At 38.9% G+C, this 27,394-nt stretch overlaps 4 protein-coding genes across 6 annotated transcripts; 2 read left to right on the top strand and 2 right to left on the bottom strand.

The window, feature by feature from the left end:
* Positions 1-795: 795 nt before the first annotated feature.
* On the bottom strand, positions 796-9,913 carry osbpl7 (oxysterol binding protein-like 7). 3 transcript variants are annotated; one of them, XM_077626430.1, is made up of 23 exons: positions 9,754-9,913; positions 8,175-8,215; positions 6,538-6,712; positions 6,332-6,469; positions 6,212-6,265; positions 6,016-6,129; positions 5,006-5,255; positions 4,826-4,944; positions 4,658-4,747; positions 4,512-4,535; positions 4,159-4,309; positions 3,991-4,085; positions 3,761-3,932; positions 3,535-3,681; positions 3,323-3,459; positions 3,112-3,249; positions 2,957-3,020; positions 2,804-2,882; positions 2,587-2,731; positions 2,321-2,471; positions 2,117-2,243; positions 1,446-1,568; positions 796-1,209 (listed from the first exon to the last, which is right to left on the bottom strand). In XM_077626430.1, exons 3-23 carry the CDS (start codon positions 6,667-6,669, stop codon positions 1,101-1,103), a joined length of 2,559 nt encoding a protein of 852 aa, XP_077482556.1. In that variant the 5' UTR covers positions 6,670-6,712; positions 8,175-8,215; positions 9,754-9,913; the 3' UTR covers positions 796-1,100. The 3 variants fall into 3 exon arrangements, with proteins under 3 accessions (XP_077482556.1, XP_077482557.1, XP_077482558.1); XM_077626431.1 differs by having other exon boundaries at positions 3,761-3,929; XM_077626432.1 differs by lacking the exon at positions 4,512-4,535 and having other exon boundaries at positions 3,761-3,929.
* Positions 9,914-10,306: 393 nt separating this feature from the next.
* pnpo (pyridoxamine 5'-phosphate oxidase) lies at positions 10,307-12,888 on the bottom strand. Its single transcript, XM_077626501.1, has 7 exons — positions 12,582-12,888; positions 12,279-12,403; positions 12,116-12,215; positions 12,002-12,055; positions 11,807-11,935; positions 11,675-11,745; positions 10,307-11,167 (listed from the first exon to the last, which is right to left on the bottom strand). Exons 1-7 carry the CDS (start codon positions 12,759-12,761, stop codon positions 11,005-11,007), a joined length of 822 nt encoding a protein of 273 aa, XP_077482627.1. The 5' UTR covers positions 12,762-12,888; the 3' UTR covers positions 10,307-11,004.
* Positions 12,889-13,091: 203 nt separating this feature from the next.
* Positions 13,092-15,588, top strand: mrpl10 (mitochondrial ribosomal protein L10). The gene is made up of 5 exons (XM_077626502.1): positions 13,092-13,238; positions 13,831-14,003; positions 14,093-14,257; positions 15,077-15,221; positions 15,287-15,588. The coding sequence occupies exons 1-5, from the start codon at positions 13,199-13,201 to the stop codon at positions 15,487-15,489; spliced, it is 726 nt and encodes a 241-aa protein (XP_077482628.1). The 5' UTR covers positions 13,092-13,198; the 3' UTR covers positions 15,490-15,588.
* Positions 15,589-17,773: 2,185 nt separating this feature from the next.
* On the top strand, positions 17,774-26,696 carry LOC144092864 (glucagon receptor-like). Its single transcript, XM_077626002.1, has 14 exons — positions 17,774-17,902; positions 18,726-18,799; positions 20,640-20,739; positions 20,838-20,948; positions 21,943-22,064; positions 22,148-22,254; positions 23,444-23,600; positions 23,679-23,838; positions 24,667-24,727; positions 24,817-24,886; positions 24,958-25,049; positions 25,131-25,269; positions 25,799-25,840; positions 26,625-26,696. Exons 2-14 carry the CDS (start codon positions 18,740-18,742, stop codon positions 26,694-26,696), a joined length of 1,293 nt encoding a protein of 430 aa, XP_077482128.1. The 5' UTR covers positions 17,774-17,902; positions 18,726-18,739.
* The last annotated feature ends 698 nt before the right edge of the window (positions 26,697-27,394 follow it).

Raw genomic sequence — 27,394 nt, 5'->3', positions numbered from 1 at the left:
TGGGAAAGACGAATGTCGCGTGTCGCGCTCCCTTCTTCTGTGGGCTGAATAAGTGGGTCACTCACACACCTGGAGCTAAAAAGACAGTTGTCACCGCTGTAAACGGGAGCTGCAAAGTGACCGAGCAGACGTGAAGAATTATATTTCAACGCCATTGACGGTTGTAGACGTCCTATCCAATTTGGGTGGGAGTCAAATTGGATTGGACCTCTAGTGCCGTCAATGGCAGCCAATGAGTTAAATAAAAGTAAAACTTGGAGGCCCATTTGTACACAAAACATGAAATAGTCAATGTTTAACCCTCTCAAGGGGAAGTGACTATTTTATGGTCGTTTGTTAAATTTAACTTGATGATTACTACATAATGCCAATATTTTATTTGTCAATATTGTACTTTGTATATTATTTGTCAAAAATACATTTCTAAATCAGTAAAATGTTAATAGGAAAATAATGAATGAATTCCTGGTGATTTAGGGTCACTTTCTTGTAAATTTGAAGCATTCATAGATCACTTCTTGTTTATTTTGCTTCACTTCTCATTTCTTGGGTCTTTTTTTCCATTAGCAAAATGCAATATCAAAACAATAGTACAATTACATATCTATGTACAGAATCATTTCCTATTGTTTTTATGGTCATTTCTGAGTTTTTTGTTTTGCTTTTGGCTCAATTTGGGTCCATTTCCTGCTTATTTTAGGTCCTTTCAAAATAATTTACTATTCGCTTCCTGGTCATTTTGATTTACTTCCAATTATTATGTTTTGTGCATGTACAGGTTGATTGTGGGTCATATCTTAGTCACTTTACGTTTATTTGTGGTTACTTCAAGTTCATGATGGACATTTCCATGAGAAATATTTTTTATTAGCAGCTCCCAGCAACATTCTAAATTATTCTTGTTTATTTTTTAATCCATAGTAAAATGAGTGCCCTATAAAGAGTTAAATAATTGTCAAGTGTACATTCCTTAAATGAGTCTCATCTTTGGTCTGTAAAGATTAGTCTTCGTAAAAAAAATAATAGTAATAAAACACATCCACGCTGAAATTCAACAGCGTATCACATGTGCTTTTTTTAGGTGGATTTGTGTGCCAATGTCACCACAATTTTAAACATGGTAGCTTGGTGAAACCAGGATCCTCTCGCAGTTTCCAGTAAGTTTCGTTTGTCAACCAGACATCACGTCCGCAACCGTCTTTGGCTTTTCTGAAACATAAACAAATAAACACAAATTCAAGATATGCAAGGGCAGGTTCATCTGTTTTGATATAATGGTGGCAAATGAGCATTGTAAATAGTAAAAATAGGCAGATTTGATGCAAACAATTGATTTGTAGTTGCCTAAAAATGTGACGAGATGACCAAAGCTAAATTTGATGCCTGAATTTGTGTCAAAGTTGGAATACATTTTTGTCTATTGTCGGTCTGTTTGTGGAACTGACTTGAAGAAAGCCGGGACGTGTTCCTCTCTTTTCTTGGCGAGTTCCTTCCTCCTTTCCCTCTGCAGTTCCTCGATCTCGTCTTTCTTTTTATCAGTCTCTTCTACTCGGCCTTCCTCTAGCATTCTACAAGAAAGAAACCAAGTACGATCGTCAACAACTTTGCCACTTTTTGTTTATTTCTAACATTTACCGTATTTTCTCGCACATACACCATATTTGTCACCCAAAAAATGATGACTGAATCAAGGGTACGGCTTATATGCGCACAAATGAGCCGATATCTTGCATAAAACGTGAAATCGATTTATACAGTATCTCAGAAATACCACGTGCGATGATTTTTCTTAAGATGTTCCCTTCAAAGCAACACCTATGTATTTTGTGTGGGAAATTTTTAAATCATGGGGCGTCTTATACAAGAGAAATTGTCAAATTCAACAATTTTAAGGCAATGTTAAGGGTTCGGCTTATACGCGGATGCGGCTAATATGCGAGAAAATACGGTAATATTTGGTTCCCACAGCCAATGCAAGAGAAGGAAACTATATAAATGATAATGTAAAATAATTGAAAAGGAGACAAAAGCATGATAATGTCATATAGTGAATCTAAAGAAACTGAATTGGTCGAATAATTTAAAAAAAATGCTGTTTCTGTAAGTCTTCTCTGACCTCTGGTCGGGGCGTAGCCGGCTGTCAGTAGGGGGCACCAGTGGTTTTAGGTCTTCTGTAAGCTGGTTGAGCTCCATGGCGAAGGTGGAGAAGCCGTAAAAGATGAGGTGGTCTTTGGGTTGAGGATCTGAAGGTGAAAAGGTCTCTTAGGTTAGACCGTTAAGGTAGGACGTAGCAGAATCTGTCAAAAACAAACAGCCTTACTTGGCTTCCAGATGCATTTGGGGGTGGGTAGGGTGTCACAGAAGATTCCCTCGTGCCATAGACCTCCAAAGCGGTGGATGATGCTGCCGGTCTGGTCCAGCACGGTGCCCTGAACCTCGTTTTTGTTGGCCTCTGACCCCCAGTAGCGAGACTTCAAGCAGAAAAAAGTACGTATATTTTACCCTTTTTTAATTGAACGATTCTGCAGTATCTGGACTGGGAGTCATACAGCATATGTAGTCCAAGAACTTCAGGTTTTTAGTTACCTTGACAAAGGTAATCTTACAGGTACACGCGTTGCTCTTCAGGTTGCGAATGGTGACTTCCCCGTAATGTTCCAGGTAGCGTTGCTGACTCAAGACGTTGTGGATGCACGTCACTACTTTGTTCCACTCGTAGTGATCTCCGCATCTTGAGGATGACACCCAAAATACCTACAGAACTGCCTCACAGGTTCTCCCCATTTTACAGACTCCCGTTTACCTGGGAAGCGTAACGTTCACCATTCCGGTCGGCACGATCTCCAGTGACTTTCCCCAGAACTTGTTCTTCCACCTTTGGTCTATTTCAACAGATAAAACAGGTTGTTGAGAAGATGCTGCTTTCACTTCTGGTTTTATGATCGGGAAGCGTCACCTTGCCAGAAGGAGAAGTTGTCCGATTCTGCGTGGCAAGCAGAGATGGGAGGATGGTGGCACACCTAATTCAAGAAAATAAAGACAGAGATTGTCCACTTCTCAAAGGGTGATGCTTATAGCAATAATTGCATGCGTTATTTTGTCGCGCTCAACCTGTTCGCTGATGAAACGAAATGCACGGTCCTCCCGAACACATTCGTAGGTCTCCCCTAGGACGGGGTTAAAGGGCTTGTAGCGGTTTCGGAAGGTGGCGGTCGAGTAGCCTGAGATGGCGAAGGCCGCAATGTAGACCTGATGGAGAGGAGTTACCAATCTGGAAACAGCTGATCTAGATCGCATGATTGCTATTTCCAATTGTGCTTACCATCCTCTGGTAAGGGTCTGCAGTCGCGGCGGCGGTGTCGAGCAGTTCACTGTACTCCAGTTCCTCGCAAAGTCGCTGCAACAGGTTGATCGGCTCGTTCAGAGCGGCCGGCATGGACACGCGAGCCAGGTCTTTGCCTATGTCACAACAACGCAGTTAGCAAAGCATTTTTTGTGCTATTTGAATGTTGGTTTTAGGGCGTGGCTGTGTACCAATGTTATTGTAGAGGATGGCCATGAGGCCCACGTGACTGTTATCCGGACAGGACGCGGGAAGCGTTGTTCGTCGTCCGCTGTTCTTTGGAACCACTCTTTGAGGAGACCTGGAAATGCTAGCGCGGTACTTTCGGGTTGCGGACACTGTCAAGACCAGGAACATGACGTTGCGGGTTCGTGGATACAGACTAGTTTGCCCACTTTAAATTGATAGCGGACTCACAATGCCCTTCCTCCGGTTCCGAGTTGGACGTGCTTCCGTCGCTCAGTCCCGACTCGTCGGAAACATCGGAGGAGCTCCCGAGGCAGAAGTCGTCGCTAGCGTCGAAATACTCGGCCGTTGATTCATCTACCGAGGGAGGCCTGTGGGGTGAATGCGCCCCCGCGGCCCCCTGCTGGAGGAAGATGGGCAGATTGAGATTTTACGAACAGCCGATGCGGAGATCATTTTACCTCTTCGCTGTGGACATTGTTATTTTCCCAGACTTCCTGGAACTTCTGCCTCTCTTGGCTCAACGAAGTGTGGACCGTTTGAAGGGAAGCCAAAACTAAACAGATCAAGGACCCCATTTACCGAAAACGTATCATAACCACACCCTCGTTTGTGTGCAGTTGCCCTACCTCGCAAGGACACAGCGCAGATGTCCTGCTGCAATTTCTTGCCCTCAGTAGACGTGGCGACAGTGGGGGGCGCCAGCTGTGAGTAGACGTAGTCCGGGATGGATGGGACGGAAGCGCCAAAGTGGGAGGAGCTGTTCAGGGGGCCGGACAGCTAAATCAAAGCAAAGAGTGAATTGCTTACATTGTGAATCTCACCCCAAAAAAGTGTCAACAAACCATCTCAAGAGGTTCAATACGGACATTTTGGCTCCCTGGGGTTGCTAAAAGGGGCGGAGCTAGACACTGTGCCTTGTATTGATGGCTGAACAGGAAAGAATCACAACACTGCACCGATCTGCCCACTAAGAACTCACCGATTTGGTTATCCTACGAACAGGCTTTTGAAATGGAAAGATAACTTTTTGGTCCCGTTACGTTCCGAAACAACTACACTCAACAATCGACGTCTAAATGATTAACAGCTGCGCCCCAATATTTTTGTCCATATCTGACTTCTCACCATTCCAAGGGCTTCCACTCTTGACAGGGTGCGAGAGTGACCCCAAACTCTTGCTGGTTTTTGCTTCTTTGGTTTCTCCAGAGAAATATTCTGTACGTAAAAACACAATCAAGCTTTTAAAGTGCATTATTAAAATGAAAATAAGGACAAACAACCAGACGGCGCCACCTGGGTGCTGATGATGCGCTGAAGTTCCCCGTTTGTGAACGTCTGTCCCGCCTCTAGCGTCTGCAGTTTCTGGATCAGACGGTTGAGCTCGGAAAGGTCCAAATTGCAACGGTTCAGTTCTGGAAGAAGGCAAGAACCGTTGTAGCCATTGTTTGGTGGACAGAAATTCTGGATGAGTACCTTGAGCGCAGTTGTCGGGAGACGGACTCTGCTGCAGCCATGCCGTCACTTTGCTGTCGACGGCTGCCTTGAACGAGGTCTGAGGGAAACACTTTGGCTGTCCGCCGAGCAAGACCGTATCAGGCGTGAGCGTTAGTAGGTGACCATTGTTTTGGACGCAAGCATGCGCCAATGCAGCTTCGCTCTTCTTGTAGGAACGATGCGCCTGAAGCTTGGTCACCCAAATGTAGAAGAGCTCGTGGCTTTTGGCCTTCAGTCGCAGAGGAACAAGAGATTTTTCGTGATATTAAATATGGGTTTTATCTCCTTTAAAGGGCTACACTTAGCACTCAAATTCAAAGGCTGCTAATGATTTGCTAGAAATGTTAGCTAGACAGATGCATTATGCATACCTGTCAACTTATGTTTTTACCGTATTTTTTTTTTATCATTTCAAAGTGTGTACGCCATACATAACAATTTTTGTACAGGAGTCTTTTGAAGTCCATTTTTTGTAAAACCGATCTCGTTTTACCCATTTCTTCTTCGACGAACTGTCCGGCGACGAAACGTCCGTTGACGAAACGTCCGGTCACGGACAAAAACATCATCGTCGACTGCTAATATTGTCATGCTTTCAGCATGATATCCACATGAGCATTCCCCTTTCACACATCTGCCTTTTCACTATATAAATATGGCGCGTCAGCAAGCAATGTACCTAAACAGTCAAGATATTAGTGTCTACAGCGACAGCTACAGAATAAGGAATTTAGTGCATACTGATTGGGCACCCCGTCCACTTAGGAGAACATTTTAGACTTAATTGCGCACTATGCGAGTAAATATCTGCCGTGTATGTTTTATTTAAAATCGCTTAATAAGGGGAATTACCATTAATAAGGGGAGCAATTAGCCGAGGATGCCAGGTATGCATTATAGTTCATATAAGACAGCTAGACATTCTGTAAACAACTGTTATTATTGCTCAGCCATAGTATTATTATTTTTTTGAATATGTGGATGTTCACCTTCATGTGATACAGAATGTCCCCTGCGTCCAAGTCAATACGGTTGGACTTCTTGTTGATGGACATGACTGTGCTGCTTATGTCCAGAGAGCCTTGCACTCTACCAATGGACACCTGTTAAAAGTCAAGTCAAAATTTGTATTACCACTACATCTGGTAGTTAGGTTGTCTAAAAATTGTGTTCATATGTTCTTACATCTTGTTGATTTTTGCAATATCGCAAGGTTCCTCCCTCGAGGACAAAGTATCGCTGGGTAATCAAGAAGACTAATGTTAGAAAAATTGAAAAGGTGGATCAATTTCATTGTGTTTTTACCTTGTGCCAGCCTTTAAGCGGCCATTTTCTCCTCTTGAGAAGATAGCCTTCACAGACACCAGGAATTTCCTGAGGATGTTCGCCCGGGTTGTTCCCGTCGAGTTGGACGTCATCCACGACCTCCCAGTCTTTAATCAACTGTGAGAAATAAATGGATTCGGCGACCATCTCGGTGGGAGTCGGAGTTCTTTTACACCTGGATTTACCTGACGGGAATGTCGAGATGACAGCGTGCTACTGCTACGCGAGTGAGGGCCTTTGGTCCACGTGGGCGAGGACTTCTCCAGGCCGCTCGCCACCGACTGGCTACGATTAAGGGTGGAGCCATAGGAAGTCATTTTGTACTGGTTACGATTTGAAGCAATGGACAACAGCAAGCACCTATGGGAGCGAAAATGGCATCAATTATCACTGGATGGACACTAATACTTTAGCAGCCAGTGATGGCGAAAGTTGTCCAATCCATTTGGACTGGGAGTGGCTGGCAGCGAATAATCAATTGGAAATGGATTGGTCGCCTCTCAATAGCAGTCAATGTGTTCAACTTGTTTACAAACTGCTGGATTTCACAATGACAACATTTACGTGCCGACATTAGTCAATTTTTTGAGACGTTTACCATATTTCCCGGACTATAAGTCCCTGTTTTGTCTCTCTCTGACCACTGAAAGCCTTTTTATATGTTATAGTTATCCACAAAAAACTATAAATGTTACAGGTGCCCATTAAGCCTGTTGTTCTCACAGTTTTACTTTAAAATATGTTTATTCTTGGTTTCATATCAAAATTGCCCATCCTAAAATACGACATAGATAATGTTTTCCTCTTCATAATGCATTATTTAGGTAGTGCGACTTATAATCCAAAAATACGGTATATGTAGGAGGTGTATAGAGTTGTAAATTAATCAGAATATTCTTTTCAAATGTTAAGATTATTGCATAAACTGTTATATTTCCACATTCGTACTGTTTTTGGTGATTTTCATTAACAAACGATTGACCAAATGATTTTCCTTCGTCCTCTCAGATTGTACTCGGGCTTAAAATGATATAAAAAGATGCAAAATCTCCCAAGAATGCATTTTTATAGGCCCATAAAATACCTTTAGAGGAGATAGAAACTAAAAAAATATATACAGTATGAGTTTTTTGAACACATTTACATGGATTTGGGTAACAATATTACTGTACAAAAACATGTAAATAGTTATATTAGCTTTATAATTAACTTTGCACTGCAATGCGTCCAATCGCAAAGCAAGCGGACACGTGCCGCTATTAGCGTCTCGCTAGTGGGACGGCCGCCAGAAGGATTAGGCGACCAACTTTGTCTTAATTGGTTTTTCAAGGAGACTTTTTTAGCCACACGAGTCACTACATGCTATATTGCACAGACTCGCATGACACAGGAGCACAAAAATTGACATTTTTGGCAAATTTCTTAGCATTTGTTTGTGTATTGTGCACATGCATCGGGACATAACTCCAATTTAAATAATAAATCGGTCACGTGAAGCAGTTTGGTGCAAAGTTTTCATTTTTTATGAACGTTAGTCGTGCTAAACAATCTAAAACGTGACGTATTGTCCGTGTTCCTTCTCGTGGTTGTTTCAATTCTTTTGAATCTCGTGTTACATAAGCGGGATGAGAAGAAGTGACCTCGCTTGAGAGGGAAACGGGATGAGAGGATTTGTCGGTGAGCTCGCTCACACACAAATCTCCACAAGATGAGTAACTTTAGTTTCTGACAACATGAGTGGAATTATGCGTATATTTTCCAGCAAAAGGAACCCAGTGGAAATGTAGACAAAATACAAAGGAAAATATTGATTAAAAATTACCTCCTTGGAAGAATCCATGTTTTTCCCCTAACTGGTTGTCCCTAAAAACAAAATAAAAAAATGTTTGAAAATGATATGGTAAAAAAGTGGGGCCAAAAAAGCTACAAATATGATTAATTGATCAATTTCATACTTTGGTGTCAAACTTGATGTCTGGGGACAGTTTTTGGCAAAAAAAAAATGACTTGCATCCATCAAATGAATGTTTTTGTTAAAATACCAAATTATTGTCACTTTTAGAAAGATTGAGATAACGCAAATACTTTAGCTTAGCAATTTTCACATATTTTCATACATGTCAATTGCATAGCAGTCATGGTTGATAACTGAGACACCCCAAGGCAAAAATAAGTTTTAAACCCCTGCCTTAATGTAAAAAACAACAAAAACACTTAACATGACTTGTTTCACATAAAATACACAAGTGAATGTTTTTTGATGTGCGCATTTATTCGTGAATCCAAATTGGATCTCCACCAGCCCAAATGAATTGGACGTCAATGTCAGACATTAAAAGATGAATATTTACTATCATTGGCAAAAGTGAACGAGCCACTTTGACCTTTTTCGACAGATGTCAGCGCTTTCATTTCGGCGTGCGGTCGTTGGAGATAAGCTAATATCGACACACAATCTCATTTGTGCGCACCACAAATGTTGGTTACTCATGAGATAAATTCCACTGTTCAGTTGCTCGGGTTTACTAACTTGATATCAAAGTGGATGATTTCATCTAAAGCCTTTAAGATGACCCCAGACGCCCCCCCCCCCCCCCAACCCCACTCACAACATTCACTAACTGTTTTTAATAAATATGGTAAAGTTACTTCATTTTTAAATTTATGATTATTTTATCAGAACATTTTATATGGACATATTGACAAACGTCATACTATATTTATTGGTAAAAATGCACTTTTTTTAACTTTAAGACAGATATAAAGTCATTGAGAGTGATGGACGCCCAATCCATTGGAAGAGGGAGGGTTGGCATTAAATAACCAAATGTGTCTTGTCATTCCAGCCCTAACATTTCAATACTTATGACTAATTTGTTTAAATACTTTGAATTTAGTTTTCAAAAGCCACATGATTTGACATTTAATGCTGTGAATGGTAGCCAGTAATTAATTTCTGGTTTAATTTGAGAAAAACTAGATTTTGGCCAATAACAAATTAGGTAAACATACTAAATAAGGCCAATGAGTTAGCATTATTTCAATAAACACCAGCACTCATGTATTTAATAAACAATTACTGTTAATTAAATAACCATGAAAACAGTTCATTTTTTAGCAGTTGCACTGAATTTAAAAAAAAATTGAGTTTCATTTATTTTTACTTTTGTGACATTGTGCCTTTCCCCCCCTCCTCTTTCTAAAAAAGATATATTTTGGATTATTGTTTTAAAACCACAATTAGGGGTAACAAATGTAACATATTACATGAAAAAGTATCGCAACAATCTTGTATTTTTGAAAGATTAATGTAATCCTGTAAATTTTTTCATTCAATCATAACAGTAGAAACAAATTATTTTCAAGTATTAAAAATTTCATATAATATCATAAACTATTACCTGAGTATTCAGGTGCGCGGGGTTCCAATAAAAAGAGAATTTTGAAATCCAGCAGGTTTCTCGTCCACTTCAATGCACGCGAAATAGGATGCGCGTTCACGAGGCGCACACCAGGACGTGATCCGCATTAGCTGGAATTACCGCAGGGGAGCAGGTGGGGAAGGGGGGCGGGGTTTATGGTCCACCTTCTTCACTCGTTCACCTCAGATTAGTTTGGTCTAATCTGAGATTAGTATTTCAAGAGTTGTCATTTATTGAGTGGATCTGTCACAGGTCGCCCTCTAGTGGCCACAAGGCTTTATCACAAATCAATCGCATGCAACACTTGTATACTTCAAGAATAACATTAATTGATTTGTATTTAACTCATTGGCTGCCATTGACAGCAAAGACGTCCAATTCATTTGGACTGGGAGTAACACTCTCATGGACCAATCATAATTTAGCTATTTTTATTGACTATTGTTGCCATGTGAATTTCATTTTGTCGACATGTACAGGGTTAGCACAGCACAAGAAAGATAGACAATGATAAATTCTGGTTGTGACATCATCACCCGAAAAAAACTGGGCATTCTTTGATGCAGTTTTGGATTTAATAACTATGAAATGAGAAGAAACAGGCACAATTGTTTTTTCAACATGTAAAAATACATGAACAAAGTCACCATTTAACAACCCATGTCCAATTTTTTCCATGATCAAAATTTACAACATTAAACAACAATTTAAAAGCAAATGGTAGATATTACCTACGAAGCCTTATGGGTTGTATTTTGGTGAATATTGTTTCGAAAAATGTTTCCTCTACAATATTATTTTCTGTGTTCAAACTTTATTTTTTTATTTTCAGAATGAGCAGAATCACCTGCTGTATAGATTGCTCAAGGTTGAATTATTTGCACAAAAGTTGCACCAACAAATGCTCAACAAGGCTAACCATATTGCAAAAAGTTAAATCATTCATGACAAATGACATCACTTAGATTACACACGATAAGATCATATTTTAAATGGCATTCAAAGGCAGAAGGACACCTGCGCTCGGTTGAAATTATGTTACATTTATTCACGTTTTGTGCTTATTTTTTTTCTGAGACCAATGGGAGAAGGGCGGTCCAGTGGATGAGTGATTAGAGCGTCAGCTTCATAGTTCTGGAGTCCAGGGTTCGAATCTGCACCCCTCTGCGGAGTTTGCATGTTCTCCCCGTGGGTTTTCTCTGGGTACTCCGGTTTCCTCCCACATTCCAATCACGGGGAGAGTCGCTGGTAAGCCCAACAACCCTCACCACGCCGCTGATGTTCGTCCAATTGGGCGTCTCCAGCCACTTTGGTGAAAACGATACGGTCGTGAAGCCTGTTGGTCTGACCCTGCCAGAACTCCATCAGATGGGGCTTCACTAAGTAGCCCCCCCTAGTGGAAGGAAGAAAAATAAATACGAAAATGCTCCAGTTTTATCGTAATAGAAGGGTACAGCTGTGAGCAAACATTTTAAAAAGGTGGTAAATTTGACATTAAAATTGCATACACTTCACATTATTAATACATGGAATTGATTATGTTTGTTGGAGTAATTGTGTTTACCGAGGAGGTCTATAAATACAGTAATACCTTGACATACGAGTGTCCCAACATAGGAGAAATTTGAGATACGAGGAAAATTAAGAGCAAATTTTTGCATTGCGAAACAAGACAAATTTGAAATACAAGCATACCAGGTGCCTTCTGATGTTTTTGCATTCTAATATCCTTTTTGGTGTTTTTCAGAGGGTAGGAATGGATTAATTTGTATTTAGTTATTTTCAATGGGAACATTTGATTTGAGATGCGAATAAATTGACATACGAGCTGGGCCCCGGGACGCATTAAGCTCATATCTCAAGGTATTACTGTAGATAGACAATGTGTGAAAATCCTCACCAGTAATCTGGCATCGGCACTTGCGTGTCCTTGTACTTTGCCTCCAACTGCGCATTCTTGTCCCTCAGGAACTAAAAGATGCATGAGTTTGCAAACGTTTTGAAGCGATTGCTGCGTGTCTGCGTTTCTTACATTTCTGTCTGGAACCGGCACACTTTGCCTGCTCACCACAGCCCCGATCTGGCTGCTCTTCGGCCTCGAGTGGAAGTAATCGCAGGAGCTCTGGTAAGGGATGCGTTCCACCACCCCTTCAATACGGATCTATGGGGTCAAACATTTTAGGTGAACGTGCAAGTTAGCAAGACACAGACATGAACGTTGTCTTACCTGTCTGTTCAAAGGCTCCCAGTAGAACACCAGACAAGCGTGAGGGTTACTTTCCTGCAAATGGGCGACATCGATGTTAGAGGTCACGGAAGGTCAAAGGTGATAGCCACTCACCAGCTCGGATCCCTTGCGGCTTTCGTAGTTGGTGAAGAATCGGAAACCGTCGTCGCTGTAACCTTTGAGCAGAACCATCCGGGCGGACGGGCGTCCATCTCTGGATCACGTAGATTTGAAGATCAGTGAAAATGCTGGAAAAGGAGTTGAAGATGTTGCTTACTTGGTTGCCGTGGCGATGCACATGGCGTTGGCCTCGCCCACTTCGGGACATTTGGTGGCTTCGTCGAACCAGCTTCCAAATTGCTTGATGGGGTCCAGAGAGGTCAGGTGGTTCTCCTCAAAACACTGAAGCGAAAACATTGCATTCATGCATTGGCTGCCATTGACAGAGATAGGCACCCAATCCCGTTTGACTGGGATCTGGCAGCAATGGTTCTCTTGCGTCCAGTTAAAATGGATTGGACGTCTATCGGCGTCATTGGGAGCCAATGATTGAACCGGCATTATAAACTGGAAAGCTTACCTCTTCGTCTCCCTTGTATTTCTTTCTCATGTCACTGAGGTCCATGTTAGAGTTGAAAAACGTCCTATTTAAGTGGAACAGGCGCGTATAAACACGGCGTTCGCGGGTTATTGGAGTCAAAAGTGTCGCTGCATTTGCACCAAATAATGTAATTCGTACCAATGAAAGTACACGTCTCATGCTTGTCGCCGATGTGACGTAGTGACATGGCTCGCTTTACGTAAATTTATGATATATGTTTTGTAACAGGGGTTAATGTATAACTTTATTTTTAGAATGGCTGGTCATTTTTTGTCAATTGGTGTCGTTAAAAATGATAAAATGGACAAAATAATAGTAGACGAAAGAACATGCTGAATTTGCCATTGTGCTACGTTCAATGAACATCGTCGCAAAGAACTTTGTAAAGAATAAAAGGAGAGCGGCCAAGTTGGACCGTATCAAAATGCCGATATAAGTGCTTTTTAAAATCATTGTAATAAATATTTAACGGGGTTGAGTCTTTTTAGGAAAATATTATGACTCTCACAAATAGTATAACGATTAGAAAATTATTTCCCGTAACACGGAAAGGGTCCCTTTCTCGCGTCACTTCCTGAAGACTCTTCCTGTCAGTTATGGCGGCGACCTTGTGTGGGAAACTATTACCTAAAAAAGGTAATGTACTAGTTGGAATACGGCCTTTTATTCCGTGCGGATTTTTTGTTTACTATTAAAAAAGTATTGTTCCTAAATTTGGGGTGTTCCATAAATTACTGGTACACTACTGCAAACCAATAAACCCATTTAGTTACCATGTAAAATTCTCGTTCATCAAAGCTATGGTTCAGACAATAAAATACTAATATTCAATATGGAACGGTTTAATAAGGTGACTAAATTTTGCACCTATCATTTAAACCAAAAGTACATTTTCGGACACAGCTGACCTGTTGTTATATACGTCATTATTGACGCCTAATTTTAACGTCACGGGGGCGTTAACCTAATCAATGAAAAAAAATAATTATAATATAAATTTAGTTTAAGTGCAGTTTGGAGAATTATTCTTGTTTTTTATCACCACTTGACACCAATTAAAGACACAATTTTGTCTCAATTAAAACAAACTTATTATTTGCATTATATTTGCTAGAGGAGGATAAAATGTACCTTTTTTAAATTTTTGCTTATTTTATCATCTATTATACTGTAAATAAAAACACAGGCAAGCAAAACTAGCTGGTTTATATGACTGTCTTTCTTCCAGGATGGCTCCCCCTGACCCAAAACATTCGACACGGTTCCAAAGCCGTCACCCGGCATCGAAAACCGATGCACTTCCTCAAACAGAAACTGATGGCCGTGACGGAGTACATTCCCCCCATACCGGCTGCTCCCCACGGCGCGTACCCATCACCAACCAACGTTTCCCAGGAGCAGGTAACAAAAGTCATCAACACTTTTGAAAAAAAATAATTGGCAAGTTTTTCAAAGCCTTTATACATATGAAAAAAATGTCTTGTGTTTAGGAGAGCCCCTTGATGAGGCTGTCCAAGCGAGACCTAGCGGCAGTCTTCCATGACTGCAAAATGGTGGCCGTGGTGCAAAACAATGGCTCCACTGCAGCAGACATGATGATGCTCAAAAACAGGCTTCACAAGCACAACATGAAGGTCAAGTTCTTCCCTAACCAGGTGAATGAATAAAGCTGTCGGTAAGGTTAATTGTGTACACCAATAGTGCCTTGTTATGAATTTCTAATCCAGTGGTTCTCAAAGTGAGTTGCAAGTAGTCCCTTTTGTTTGTGATTGTATATAATTTGAACTGAAAAAGATTGGAATGTTTTACATGTGCTCAAATATGAAATATTTTTAGATATTTATATATAAATATATACCGTATTTTCACGACTATATGGCGCATCGCATTTAAAGGCGCAGTGTCGACTGATTTATTTTATTTTATCATGATAACAATTTTAGTATTGGTCCATTATATAAAGCGCACTGGATTATAAGGCGCCCTGTCTGTTTTGGAGAAAATTTAAGACTTAAGTGCGCCTTATAGTCGTGAAAATACAGTAGTATTTTTATATTAGATTTAATTATTAAATCATTCTTATACAACTTCAAAGTAGTAGTTAAATAAAAAATATATTAACAGTTATAATATTCAAACTGTGGCTTATGTAATTATGTATCATAGTATTTTATAGATATTTTCTGAAAATTAGGGCCTACCACCAAACCTTTTTTTAACTCAGTCAGTGCTATCGACGATAGTAAATGTCCAATCAGGTGGCGTCCAGTTTTCCTGCTGTGAATTTAAATAAGTCGCCCATGCTGCCAACCCTCCAACTTCAAATGGATTGGACGTCTAGTACCAATAAAGTAAATTTTCGCCCCATTTGAAGCTTTAAAAAGCCACAGGATTGGACGTCTAACACCGACAATGGCAGCCATCGAGTTCATTCCAACTGCCCGACAATGACGTGATACATATCTCGAGTGCAGGTGATGCGTTCCTTCCTCCGCGAGAGCATCTACAGCAACATGGCGCCTCTGTTTATTGGACCCACGGTGCTTTTAGTCAGCGAGGAGCCCAAAGTGAGAGAAATGCTGTCCACCCTGCGAAACAGTCCGCAAATGGTTCTTTTAGGTAACTCATTTCTTCCCTTTAGTACTATTCCATGAAGAAAACTCATGACACAGTTTTCCCATTAGGAGCGTGCATCGACGACACGCTGCTGAGTCCGCAAGGTGTGGCGAGCTACGCCAAGCTGCCTTCGCTCGCCGCGGTTCAAGGCCAGCTGGCCAGCGGCCTGGGCGCGCCGATGTCGCTCACCGCTAGCTTGATGGGACGACACCCCGCTCACTTGACGGCGTTGCTCCGACAGTACGTGGAGCAGCAAAATAAAGATGCGTGACCACTGTTCACTAAACTGTTGCCTTCATTTTTTTATTTTTTTATTTTATTTGTCATCATGTCAATATTGTTTTCATTAAAGATGTTTTGTGCCCCATGATTTGATACCGTATTTGTGTCATCATTCATTTTCCATATCGCTGAGCCTCACAAGAGTTGCAAGGGTGCTGGAGCCTATCCTAGCCAACTATGGGCACCAGAATTGGTGGCTAGCCAATCGCAGGGCACATAGGTATATTTTAATACTTGAAATATTACACTGTTTCTCCATAAGATACTGTAGTTTTTGAATTAGCTTTTAAATCTGAAGATAATCTTTGAAATTGACTGTATTTGTTTGAAACTACTCTTGAACTACCGTATTTTCACGACTATAAGGCGCACTTAAAAGTTAAATTTTCTCCAAAATAGACAGGACACCTTATAATCCAGTGTGCTTTATATATGGAAAAAAATTGTCATTCATTGAGGGTGCGCCTTATAATGTGGTGCGCCTTATAGTCGTGAAAATACGGTAACTTGAATCCAAGCATAAAACTTGTAATTATAATGACATTTTCCGCAATTCTGATTCACTTTCACAAAAAGAATCCCTGACAGGAAGTTGGAAAAAAAGATTTCAGTGTAAACTACAGATATTTTATTTAAACTTCATTTTGGTGAAAAAAAACATTATTTAGCAATTCTGCAGGCCACACAAAATGACAAGGCATCTGTGTTTTCTGCTTGCACATTCGATTTTCAGATCATAGTATATCGGTAGAATAGAATGATTTATTAATAGATTAGGCCACCTGTGTCAAAGTGGCGGCCTGGGGGCCAGATCTGGCCCGCCGCATCATTTTGTGTGGCCCGGTAAAGTAAATCATGAATTAAAATGATGAGTGTAGATGTATATTAAATTTCCAGATTTTCCCCCTTTTAAATCAATAATTGTAAATTTTTAATCCATTTTTTCTGTGTTTTTAGTTCAAAAATCATTTTGTAAAATCTAAAAATATATTTAAAAAAAAGCTAAAATAAACATTGTTTTAGATCTATAAAAAACTGAATATTCAGGGATTTTAATCCAGTTCTCTTAATCCATTTATATAAAAAAAAATCTAAATATTATATCTAAAATGGTCCGACCCACGTGAAATCAAGTTGACGTTAAAGCGGCCCGCGAACAAACGAGTCTGAAACCCCTGGATTAGGCCTAAGATTTGAAAAACGGTCACGAGGGTGCATCTTAGAACCAATTCCATCTTATTTTCAATAAAAATGAGAGCTCTCAAGGACCAGCCTTCAATTATGTACTTCCATAGTGACTTTTCTGCTTAGCTAAAAGAAAACACAAGACAACCTTTTGAGATAAATCCCAAGTGCAACAAGTACATCTGAGTGTCAATATGAGGAGTGTGCGGGAAAAGCACGGACAACAACAGAATACTAAATGAAGAGGCCTTCGACAGTGAGGTTGTGCTAGCCGCCTCCTTCGCTTTCATTACTTGCAACGCGTTCTGTCCAATCAAATCATTACTCAGAGACACCAAGACAAGGTGTTTACGACGCAAGAAAATCGATAAATCTTCAAGGCTTTATGGCTTTGGACATGCTTGAAAATGTTTCTTTCAAAATCATACTAAACTGGGAATAGAATAACTACAAAAAAACATCTTTACATTTTTGTATCAACTCCAATCAGTGTATTTTTTTAGCAACACAGTTTCTTAGTCAAAGCTTTTTACCTGTTGAAATATTCACTTATCTACGTGACAGTATCATGAAACAATTACTATAATGATAAACAATTGTCACATTTTTAGATGCTAATTAACACATTTCTACATTATATTTATGTTTTTTTTGCATGTTAGCCACCACATGATATTTACTATGTTTTTGTCTGATAGAATCACCTTTTTCACATTTCTATATAATAATGATCAACCTTTTACATGATCATATGATGTACTAAATGTCAAAATTTTGACTCAGTAACACACAAATTTGACTTACTCAGAAATATAAAACAATTATTCATGAAAAATTCAATAGTTTATTAAGAAAAAGTGTTGCTTTTTTAGCAGTAATTGTAGAAACATGACTGAGAATTTGTTTTATTTGCAAATAAAGCTCTGATTAACTCATTTGGATCAAGTGAAGTTCAAAACAGGTATTTTCCTTACTGAGTATCAAAATGTACATCATAATATTTCATGTTACACAGCGTTTATTTCCTGCAGCTCATTGTTTCTGTGACGTCACCAGCGAAGGTGGAGCAGGTCCTGCGTTTTTTTTGTTGCTCTCTGCACATTCCATCTTTGCTGGAGAATAGTAAAAAAAAAAGGAGTGACGTGTGCGCGCACCTTTAGTGTGAGAGCCACCAGCACAGCACGCAAAACATTCATCCCAATCAGGTGCTTTGCCATGTGAGTAAAATTGCTTTCTTTTTATATATGCATGTGTGTAAATGTTGTTTTTGTTTGTCTCTGGATGAGAAATATGTCAATAAATGCTGATGGGATTATGATTCAGGTATATTTGACATTTATGAGATCAGTAATGGAATTGTAAGAAAGATGTCATTGTGTCTTAAAACGCTGGAAATCAGTGTTTCAACTGGGTGAAAATATTAAAGTATCTAAAATATTCTTCATTAGCTTCCCAGTGACATTTTGGTAATTTAAAAAAAAGGTCACTTAAATATTATACATTATTTTTTTGTCATGAATCCTTAGTGTTTTTTTCATATACCTATATACACCTGTACTTTAGATTTTTATTATGATATATTAAATTTGTAAATACAGTGTTAATTACAACTAAATTAAATAATAAAATATAATAAAAAATTAATGATTATGCTTATTAGTTAATAAGAGGCTGGCACACTAAGTAACCTTTGTAAAATTAATTTTAAATCTCTGTTTGCATAGGTCGAGCAAGACTTAATCAAAGCTTTTATTTAGATTGCTGTTTTATTTTATTTTCATTCTTCTGTCTAATGTGTATAAAATATTTAAAATTTGGCTTGTACTATATGGGAATAATAATGTCAATAATGTCATAGTAAACAACTTTGGTTATGCACTATTAGCATCACTAGAACTCCAATGCTTTTTGACTTTGTGTCAGTTAGTCCATCTTGAAACAGGCTCTTTATATATAACTAGATTTTAGCATTCTACACACTAATTATTTTGCTTCTATTGATGGTGTTAAGTATTTCATGCATTTTTTTTCCACTTTCAGAACAATTGATCACCATGGATGGGACAAGGGACATAATGACCATAATTTGTCTGCTGCTTGTCAAACTCCCCATGGTTAGTTGAGACTTTCTCCTTTTACGTGCAATATGTAATATTCTGGAAGGACCTTTAAATGGACCGTTTCACAATGTTTCTATAAATGCCAGGGTGGCAGAGAGTGACTATGATAATACAGTGTGCTTGTTCCCATTTTCACACTTTCAATTTCTTACATATCTTTCCCTTAACGACACCTCTTTGAATAGTCGTTCATTTTCATTACCACTTATCCTAAAACTGCCTTGTTGTTTCTGTTCTATCCTTCGCAACACGTCATTGGCCACTTGAACAAAACTGTCTTTGGTAAAATGTTTTGATCCAAACAACAGAATAAGTTACTTAGGAGCTATTACACTTACAGTGCTCAATCCACACAGCTGACCGCTTGCTGTGATGGGGGAAAAAAATAGAGGCTTAATATCGGCTGTATTCGCGTTGGGGCAATTTTCTACACCACACGCATCACCTTTTTCTGATGGAATTGAACGTTTTGGTGGAAAAACATTGGCTGCCACAGCAAAGAAACTAAATGCATGAGAAGCTGCTCACGACAAAGCGTGCGTTCGCTTACATCTTTCCCATTCAACAGCGAAATGGCATTGCTCTTTTGATTTGTTTTACAAAAAAAAGGACTACGGTAGTGGTAGTAGTAGTTGCAGTAGTAGTAGTAGTAGTAATAGTAGTAGGAGTAGTAGTTGTAGCAGTAGTAGTAGCAGCAGCAGCAGTAGTGGTAGTAGTGGCAGTAGTGGTAGTAGTTGCAGTAGTAGTAGTAGTAGCAGCAGCAGTATTAGCAGTAGTAGTAGTTGTAGTCACGGTAGTAGTAGTAGTAGTAGTAGTAGTAGTAGTTGTAGCAGTAGTAGTAGTAGTAGTTGTTGTAGCAGTAGTAGTAGCAGTAGTAGCAACAGCAGTAGTGGAAGTAGTGGTAGTAGTTGCAGTAGTAGTAGTAGCAGCAGCAGCAGTAGTGGTAGTAGTTGCAGTAGTAGTAGTAGTAGTAGTAGCAGAAGCAGCAGTAGTGGTAGTAGTTGGAGTAGTAGTAGTAGCAGCAGCAGTAGCAGCAGTAGTAGCAGCAGCAGTATCAGCAGTAGTAGTAGTAGTAGCAGCAGCAGTATTAGCAGTAGTAGAAGTAGTACTACTAGCAGCAGCAGTATTAATAGTAGAAGTAGTAGTAGTAGCAGCAGCAGTATTAGCAGTAGTAGTAGAAGTAGTAGTAGTAGTAGTAGCAGCAGCAGTATTAGCAATAGTAGTAGAAGTAGAAGCAGTAGCAGCAGCAGTATTAGCAGTAGTAGTAGAAGTAGTAGTAGTAGTAGTAGCAGCAGCAGTATTAGCAATAGTAGTAGAAGTAGAAGCAGTAGCAGCAGCAGTATTAGCAGTAGTAGTTGCAGTCACGGTAGTAGTAGTTGATATATATATATATATATATATATATATATATATATATATATATATATATATATATATATATATATATATATATATATATATATATATATATATATATATATATATATATACACGGTCCTCATGTGTGGAGTTTGCATGTTCTCCCCGGGCCTGTGTGGGTTTTCTCAGGGTACTCCAGCTCGAAGTCAGCTGATATAGCAAATATAGTCAAAATGGATTTGGATGCCTATTGTTGTCAATGGTTAATACTTAAAAATAAAAAATAACTGAACATAGTATTTGGAAACCCCCATCTTTACTCACATATCCAATCTGTTTAATGTTAGGAGTACATGCCATAACATTCAATTATCCCCCCAATAATACCTCCTGATGAAAAGGTCTATATAACGCACAGCAGGTCATTAGAATTACTACCTGTTCTGCTTCTGTCAATTGGAAAATGTAATTACAGATCGACATGGCCAGCGGGAAAGTGCTGGAGGAAACGTATCACAAGTGGGTGCAGTATAAGGACAACTGTTTCAAGATGATTGAAAATGAGCCAGCGCAAGGTACATTATCATGTATTTCTTCTAGCAGAATGCCCCTTGCTGTTCTTCAAAAGAGCTTCATTGGAGGGCTTTCTTTTAATGTTGTTGCCATTTTGCAGCTGGCTTGTTTTGCAAAAGGACTTTTGATAGATATGCCTGCTGGCCAGATTCCCCCGCTGGGTCGCTAGTCAATATCTCCTGTCCGTTCTACCTGCCCTGGTATGATCAAGGTAGGAATTTTGAGTCATGGTCGAACATTGGTTTTGTGGGTCTTTTTCAAGATGATTTTTGACCTAAAAACACAGAAAAAAATGGCTGAAAAATTGCAATTATTGATTTAAAAGGGGGAAAATCAGGAAATATAATATACATCTATATCTATCATTTTAATTTGATCGTAAAACAGAAAGTTGGCACTCGTGATTTACTTTCTTGGGCCACACAAAATGATGCGGCGGGCCAGATTTGGCCCCGGGCCGCCACTTTGACACCTGTGGGCTAGACTAATACTACACTTTGAGGTTGAATACATAAGTGGCTATTAAATATTGTCCTGTGGGCCTTAATTGGCCTTCAGCCCCTAAATTTGAGACCCTAGCTTTAGAACCCAAGAGTGAGTCGCCCATTTACTACTTTAAATGTTATCTATGTTTTAACGCACATGTGTCAAAGTGGCGGCCCGGGGGCCAAATCTGGCCCACCGCATCATTTTGTGTGGCCCGGGAAAGTAAATCATGAGTGCCGACTTTCAGTTTTAGGATCAAATTAAAATAAAGAGTATAGATGTATATTCAATTTCCTGATTTTCCCCCTTTTAAATCAATAATTGTAATTTTTTAATCAATTTTTTCTGTGTTTTTAGTTCAAAAATCATTTTGTAAAATCTAAAAATATATTTTAAAAAAGCTAAAATAACCATTTTTTTAGATCTATAAAAAAATGAATATTCAGGGATTTTAATCCAGTTCTTTTAATCCATTTATTTAAAAAAAATCTAAATATTATATCTAAAATGGTCCGGCCCACATGAAATCAAGTTGACGTTAAAGCGGCCCGCGAACCAACCCGAGTCTGGCACCCCTGTTTTAACTGATTCGTCTATGACTGACAATGGTGTTTATAGGTTGTTTTATACCTGACATGCTTTGGAGTGTCATAAATGAATCAGTTGAAAAATAGACAATAAGAAGACAAAATGAAATTAATTGTTATTTTTAATGACAGTTTCACACGGCATGGTGTATCGACGATGCAGGGCCGACGGTCTTTGGGAGCGTGACCAGGGCGGTCACGTCTGGAGGAATAAGTCCCAATGCGAGGAGGAAAAAGAGGTCATATCTCAGGAGGTAGGACCCCTGTATGATCACTAAACATGAATTCAAGTGAAATGTTTCAATTTGAGAGGAAACCGGCCGGTGATGTTTTTCAGATGTGGTTCCAAAAAATGATGTTGAGCTTCAGAACGTTGTACACCGTGGGTTATTCCCTGTCTCTCTTCTCTCTCATTACTGCTCTCATCATTCTGTTGAGCTTTAGGTAAGCCACACGGCACAGAAAAGGGGTCTTCAAACCTGCATGTGTCAATTAAAGTCCACTAATTAGCAACTAATCCACTGAATCCACGACTATCATGACAGTGGATTGTGTGGATACACTATTCACCGACATTGGCCAACTCTTTTTAGGTACATTTTTTTAAATAATAAGAAATTAGATGTGTGTCAATCAACTATTCAGTATAGTGGGGCATAACAGGGGCCTTAAATGGTCAACTTTTGAACCACTGTGATCTCTGCCCTTGAAAGGGTTAAAATATATATACCACATGTGTCAAAGTGGCGGCCCGGGGGCCAAATCTGGCCCGCCGCATCATTTTGTGTGGCCCGGGAAAGTAAATCATGAGTGCCGACTTTTTGTTTTAGGATCCAATTAAAATGAAGAGTATAGATGTATATTAAATTTCCTGATTTTCCCCCTTTTAAATCAATAATTGTAATTTTTTTAATCATTTTTTTTCTGTTTTTAGTTCAATAATCATTTTATAAAATCTAAAAATATATTTAAAAAAAGCTAAAATAAACATTGTTTTAGATCTATAAAAAACTGAATATTCAGGGATTTTAATCCACTTCTTTTAATCTATTTATAAAAAAATATCTAAATATTAATAATATTTAGATTTTTTTTTAATAAAAAAATTCACGTGGGCCGGACCATTTTAGATATAATAATTATATCTAAAATGGTCCGGCCCACGTGAAATCAAGTTGACGTTAAAGCGGCCCGCGAACCAACCCGAGTCTGACACCCTTGATATATACTATAAATATAACAAATTAATAATTTTTCAAATCTGGATGAAAGCAGATGGTAATGTAACGAATGAATCCCAATGAAGTATTCACCAACATCTGCTTTCACTTTGGAAAATATTCCTCATTCATTCAATTCAGCTCATAATGTACAACCTATACTTTATTTTTCTAGAATAAATGCTCATCTTACTTTATATCTGTTCTTTGATAAAGTAATCGGTTTCCTATGTTGTGTTGCGATCAGGAACCAAAAGCCAGCATCACAATGGCAGCATTTTGTAGTTACCCCCTTGCCATTTGCTGTCTCAAATATAAAGAAAATTACCATTTTTTTAGCTGGTGGGTCATTTCCAAGAGTACTACCGTGATGCTAGGGTAGATAATTCCAATAATTTGTTTGGTCTGGAAAGGAAATTGCGCTGCACTCGCAACTACATCCACGCCAACCTCTTTCTGTCCTTCATCCTGCGGGCCGCATCCGTTATCGTTAAGGACACCATGTTGGAACGGCACTGGGGGCGGCAAATTATCAGAAGTGCCGACGTGAGCGAGATGCTCAGCCATCGGGTAAGTGTCGCCTCTCTTCTCGGTGCCATCGGGTTGGGGAAGTTGCGCAATTGGTGGATTTGTGTGCCCGCCGTACAGGCCGCCATCGGCTGTAGGATATCCCAAGTTGTGATGCAGTACTGCGTGCTGGCCAACCACTATTGGTTCTTTGGAGAGGCCATTTATTTGTACTCGGTGCTGATTGCCTCGGTGCTTGTCGACAGTAAAAAGTACTTGCCGTTGATCTGCCTGGGCTGGGGTAAGTCGCGGTGAAGAGAAAGTATACAATCAAAATAATCAGGCTGTGCTTTGAAAGCTATTTGGGTATCCATCAAGCGTGGACTGTAGGGGATCAAAAGGAAATGAGGAAAATAATAAGACTTGAATTAATAATGAAGTAAATGAAAGGGTAAAGAATGACAGGAATAACAATTGAAACAGCCAAAGAGCCATACGACCAGACTAAATAAAAATTGAAAACTGAAATACGTAAAGTAGAAGACAAATATTTCATTATACAAATTAAATATAAAGAAATAAATATAAAATATTAAAAAAATACTAAACAATTCATTTTTCACTCACACTCAATTTTGAGTGTCCAACCAGCCTGGTAGGAAACCAGAATACCCGGAGAAAAACCACGCAAGCTTGGGGAGAACATGCAAAGTGAGGACCCACCTGCGATCTAACCCTCGATCCCAGAACTGTGAGGCCGACACGCTAACCACTTGTCCATGGAGCTGCCCTAAATTGAATAAATAAATAGAAATTAAAATGAATGAGTGATTTAAGAAGGAGTGAAAAAGAAAAGACACAAGATGAGAAATAAAATAAAGAATTATATCATAAACCTAAATGAAGATAAATAAAATAAAATAGTATACCATTCTAAATACATGAATTCAAGTCAAATCTAGAAATATTCATTCACCTTGAATAAAATAACTAAACAAATACTTGCATAATGAGTCATTTTCCCAATTGACATTTTTGCGTACTATACATAATACATACCTATACATATACATACTTTTAATTTAATAGTCCAGCCATTTTGTGCTTTTTGTTGTTGTTGTTGATTTAGGGACCCCCCTTTTCTTTGTAATTCCTTGGGTAGTAATGAAGATACTGAAAGAAAACAATGAGTAAGTCCTTCCACCATTTCATTTTTAATGATTTTATAGTTTGTCATATTTATTTATTGCTTAATATAGTTTTTATTGTATCTACACAGATGTTGGGCTGTCAACGAAAACATGAACTACTGGTGGATCATCCGTTCCCCGATTCTTTTCGCTTCGCTCGTAAGTACCGCAATCGACATTCGAGAGTCTCGTCGCGGCCCAAAAAATCCGAGTCACCTTTCTGGCACCAGGTCAACTTTCTGATTTTCGTCAAGATTCTGCGAGTGATTCTGTCCAAGCTTCGGGCTAACAACCAAAGCGACTACTCTGATTACAAACGGCGGTATGTTATCGCTCATTCGAAGTACTATGGAAGTCAAAATCTGGCAAATGCTGTGCTGAATTGGTCACTTGCTTCACTCAGGCTCGCCAAGGCAACACTGACGCTCATTCCCTTGTTTGGCACTCACGAGGTCATATTCATCTTCATAACAGACGAACAAACCACGGGGGTTCTACGCTACTTTAAGATATTCTTCACGCTATTTCTGAATTCCTTCCAGGTTGGTTGAACATCTTGTATTATCATGTGCACATCCAAGCGTGGTGATTATTATTATCCTCCACACAACAAGAATGATAAACATAGCCATTTTTTAAACCCTTCACGCCTGAATGTACATTCCCTTTGTTGTCTGTCATTGACGGCAGTCGGTGTCCGATCTATTTCGACTGGGAGGAGGTGAATGAGCGGTCATCCCGAATGTCTTTTGCATTAAAAAAATGGAATTAATCAACCAGAGGCTGCATCCGATTGACCACGATTAAAATTTTGAATGCCTTGACAACATTAGTAATATTTTTCAATGAAAATCGTAATATTACAAGGAGTAAATTAGTACTTTAACAAGATTATAGCCATAAGACTACAGAATTTTACGTATTTTTATAAGGAAAAAGTCGTCATCTTACCTAAGTTTAGCTTATAATTGGAGATAAGTTGCACGTAACTGTATCTATTATATAATCATCTTTGCACCTGATTAATTGCAAGTTATTAAATACTAATTATTAATGAAATCATTTTTACAGGGATTTCTGGTGGCCGTTCTCTACTGCTATGCAAACAAAGAGGTTAGTGATTCCAATTATTGTTCCTCTTCACCTGTAAATGTGTAATTTGTATTTTATATTAACTTATTCTAATCAGGTTTCAATGCCCTTTACTGAGATAGAAATCCCATACATCTTTTTAATCTAAAATGGTAGACATGAATGATTAAATTTGGGGTCATGTGGTCAAAGTTGACTGGGTCAAATTTAATTTGGCTGGTTAGGGGGAGGGGCCTCTCTAGTTGTATTGATAATAGTAAGCTGTCCAGGCTCTGAAGGAGCAAAGCGCAACCATATCACATAGCGTGTTAAGAGTGCAGTGTTGAAATTTCACGCCCGGAGGCCAGATCTGGCTCACTACATTATTTATGGCGGCCCGCATTGCGCATTGGTACATGTTGTTTTCGCTAAAATAAAATGTACATAAAATTGGTGTGCTCTTAAATAAATGATTAAGAACTGTAAGAAGCAGAGACTATTAACTGTTGTATTCCTTTTTTTTTTTAAATAGGTAAAAAAATGACTATATATTATTTACAATGATAGATTTATTTTAGAAATTTGAAATTAAAAAGATATTTTTGGCCATACCTCTTTTTACATTTAAACTAAAATAATGTCAAATATTTATACATATTAATAAATAAATAAAAATACATTTAGAAAAAAATGTGCAATACAAATGTAAAATAAGAGAACATTTGCAAAATTATAGCACTTTCAAATTGAAGTTTTTATTTTTCTGACAGGGACTTGTCCATCGTGAAAGAATAAAAACGATCATTTCTATGACTTTTATCTACAGGTGAGGACAGAAATAAAAAGGAAACTGCGCAGCTGGAAGACAGGAACACAGATTGTGTGCTGCGGACAGTGACTAGCCGGTGGAGTCACCCACATTCAAACATTTTCAAATGCCACAGTGCCAGTTTGTAGCAGATCCTCAAAGAGGACGACGAGGTCAATGGCCAATCCTTCAGCCATCTGTGACAGTTCTCTGCACCAGATTGGGGGGATTTCTCTGTGCCACGACACCTCAATGGTGCACATACCCGTGAGAGGCAGTGGCCCTGCACTGGCTCCTACAACAGTCATGCAGCTGTCATTCCAAATCCATCTTCAAGACCCAGTGGAGTTACTTCCACATGTTCCTAGTGTAGAATCAGATTGATCTCTGGATTTAGGGTTTATTACTAATGATGGTGTGATTTTTGAAGGGATAAAACTGTGAGCTGTTTTGTAAAAAGTTGTCACATGATTGTGATTATTTACTTGTCAACCTCTTATTGTTGTTGCCTTGGTTAAATTCATATTTGTATTTATTATATTTTAATGTGGACTGGTGGAAGCGATTCATGGATTTTCATATAGAATTCTCAAACTTGTGGCAAGGGAGCAAAAATGCAGCCCGCAGGACTATTTTGCAGGCCCTCACTTTATGTATTGGTATCTAAGTTAAGTGTTTTAAATGTTCAAGATTTATTATTAAGCAACTTTAGTTGAAATTTTCTCCAAATTTAACCATAAAAATTGGAAGTGCAACCATGACAAAGTACCATGTAGAAACTTTAATTT

The sequence above is a fragment of the Stigmatopora argus genome, chromosome 18 (assembly GCF_051989625.1).
Source record: "Stigmatopora argus isolate UIUO_Sarg chromosome 18, RoL_Sarg_1.0, whole genome shotgun sequence".
Classification (NCBI taxonomy): Eukaryota; Metazoa; Chordata; class Actinopteri; order Syngnathiformes; family Syngnathidae; genus Stigmatopora; species Stigmatopora argus.
The sequence above is the reverse complement of the archived record's forward strand: the minus strand, read 5'-3'. Positions and strand labels throughout refer to the sequence as shown.

Excerpts from the sequence above, each read along its gene's own strand:
- osbpl7 (XM_077626430.1), bottom strand. The coding sequence starts at position 6,669 with ATGACTTCCTATGGCTCCACCCTTAATCGTAGCCAGTCGGTGGCGAGC. Across the intron at positions 4,310-4,511 it reads TTCGTAGGATAACCAAATCG|CTGTCCGGCCCCCTGAACAG; the intron begins GTGAGTTCTTAG and ends GCTTTGATTTAG. Across the intron at positions 3,682-3,760 it reads GGAACCGGAGGAAGGGCATT|TGTCCGCAACCCGAAAGTAC; the intron begins GTGAGTCCGCTA and ends TGGTCTTGACAG.
- pnpo (XM_077626501.1), bottom strand. The coding sequence starts at position 12,761 with ATGAGACGTGTACTTTCATTGGTACGAATTACATTATTTGGTGCAAAT. Across the intron at positions 12,056-12,115 it reads GCCGCAAGGGATCCGAGCTG|GAAAGTAACCCTCACGCTTG; the intron begins GTGAGTGGCTAT and ends GCCCATTTGCAG. Across the intron at positions 11,746-11,806 it reads TGCCGGTTCCAGACAGAAAT|TTCCTGAGGGACAAGAATGC; the intron begins GTAAGAAACGCA and ends TGCATCTTTTAG.
- mrpl10 (XM_077626502.1), top strand. The coding sequence starts at position 13,199 with ATGGCGGCGACCTTGTGTGGGAAACTATTACCTAAAAAAG. Across the intron at positions 13,239-13,830 it reads GAAACTATTACCTAAAAAAG|GATGGCTCCCCCTGACCCAA; the intron begins GTAATGTACTAG and ends TCTTTCTTCCAG. Across the intron at positions 14,258-15,076 it reads TCAAGTTCTTCCCTAACCAG|GTGATGCGTTCCTTCCTCCG; the intron begins GTGAATGAATAA and ends TCTCGAGTGCAG.
- LOC144092864 (XM_077626002.1), top strand. The coding sequence starts at position 18,740 with ATGGATGGGACAAGGGACATAATGACCATAATTTGTCTGCTGCTTGTC. Across the intron at positions 24,728-24,816 it reads ATACTGAAAGAAAACAATGA|ATGTTGGGCTGTCAACGAAA; the intron begins GTAAGTCCTTCC and ends GTATCTACACAG. Across the intron at positions 25,270-25,798 it reads TATTTCTGAATTCCTTCCAG|GGATTTCTGGTGGCCGTTCT; the intron begins GTTGGTTGAACA and ends TCATTTTTACAG.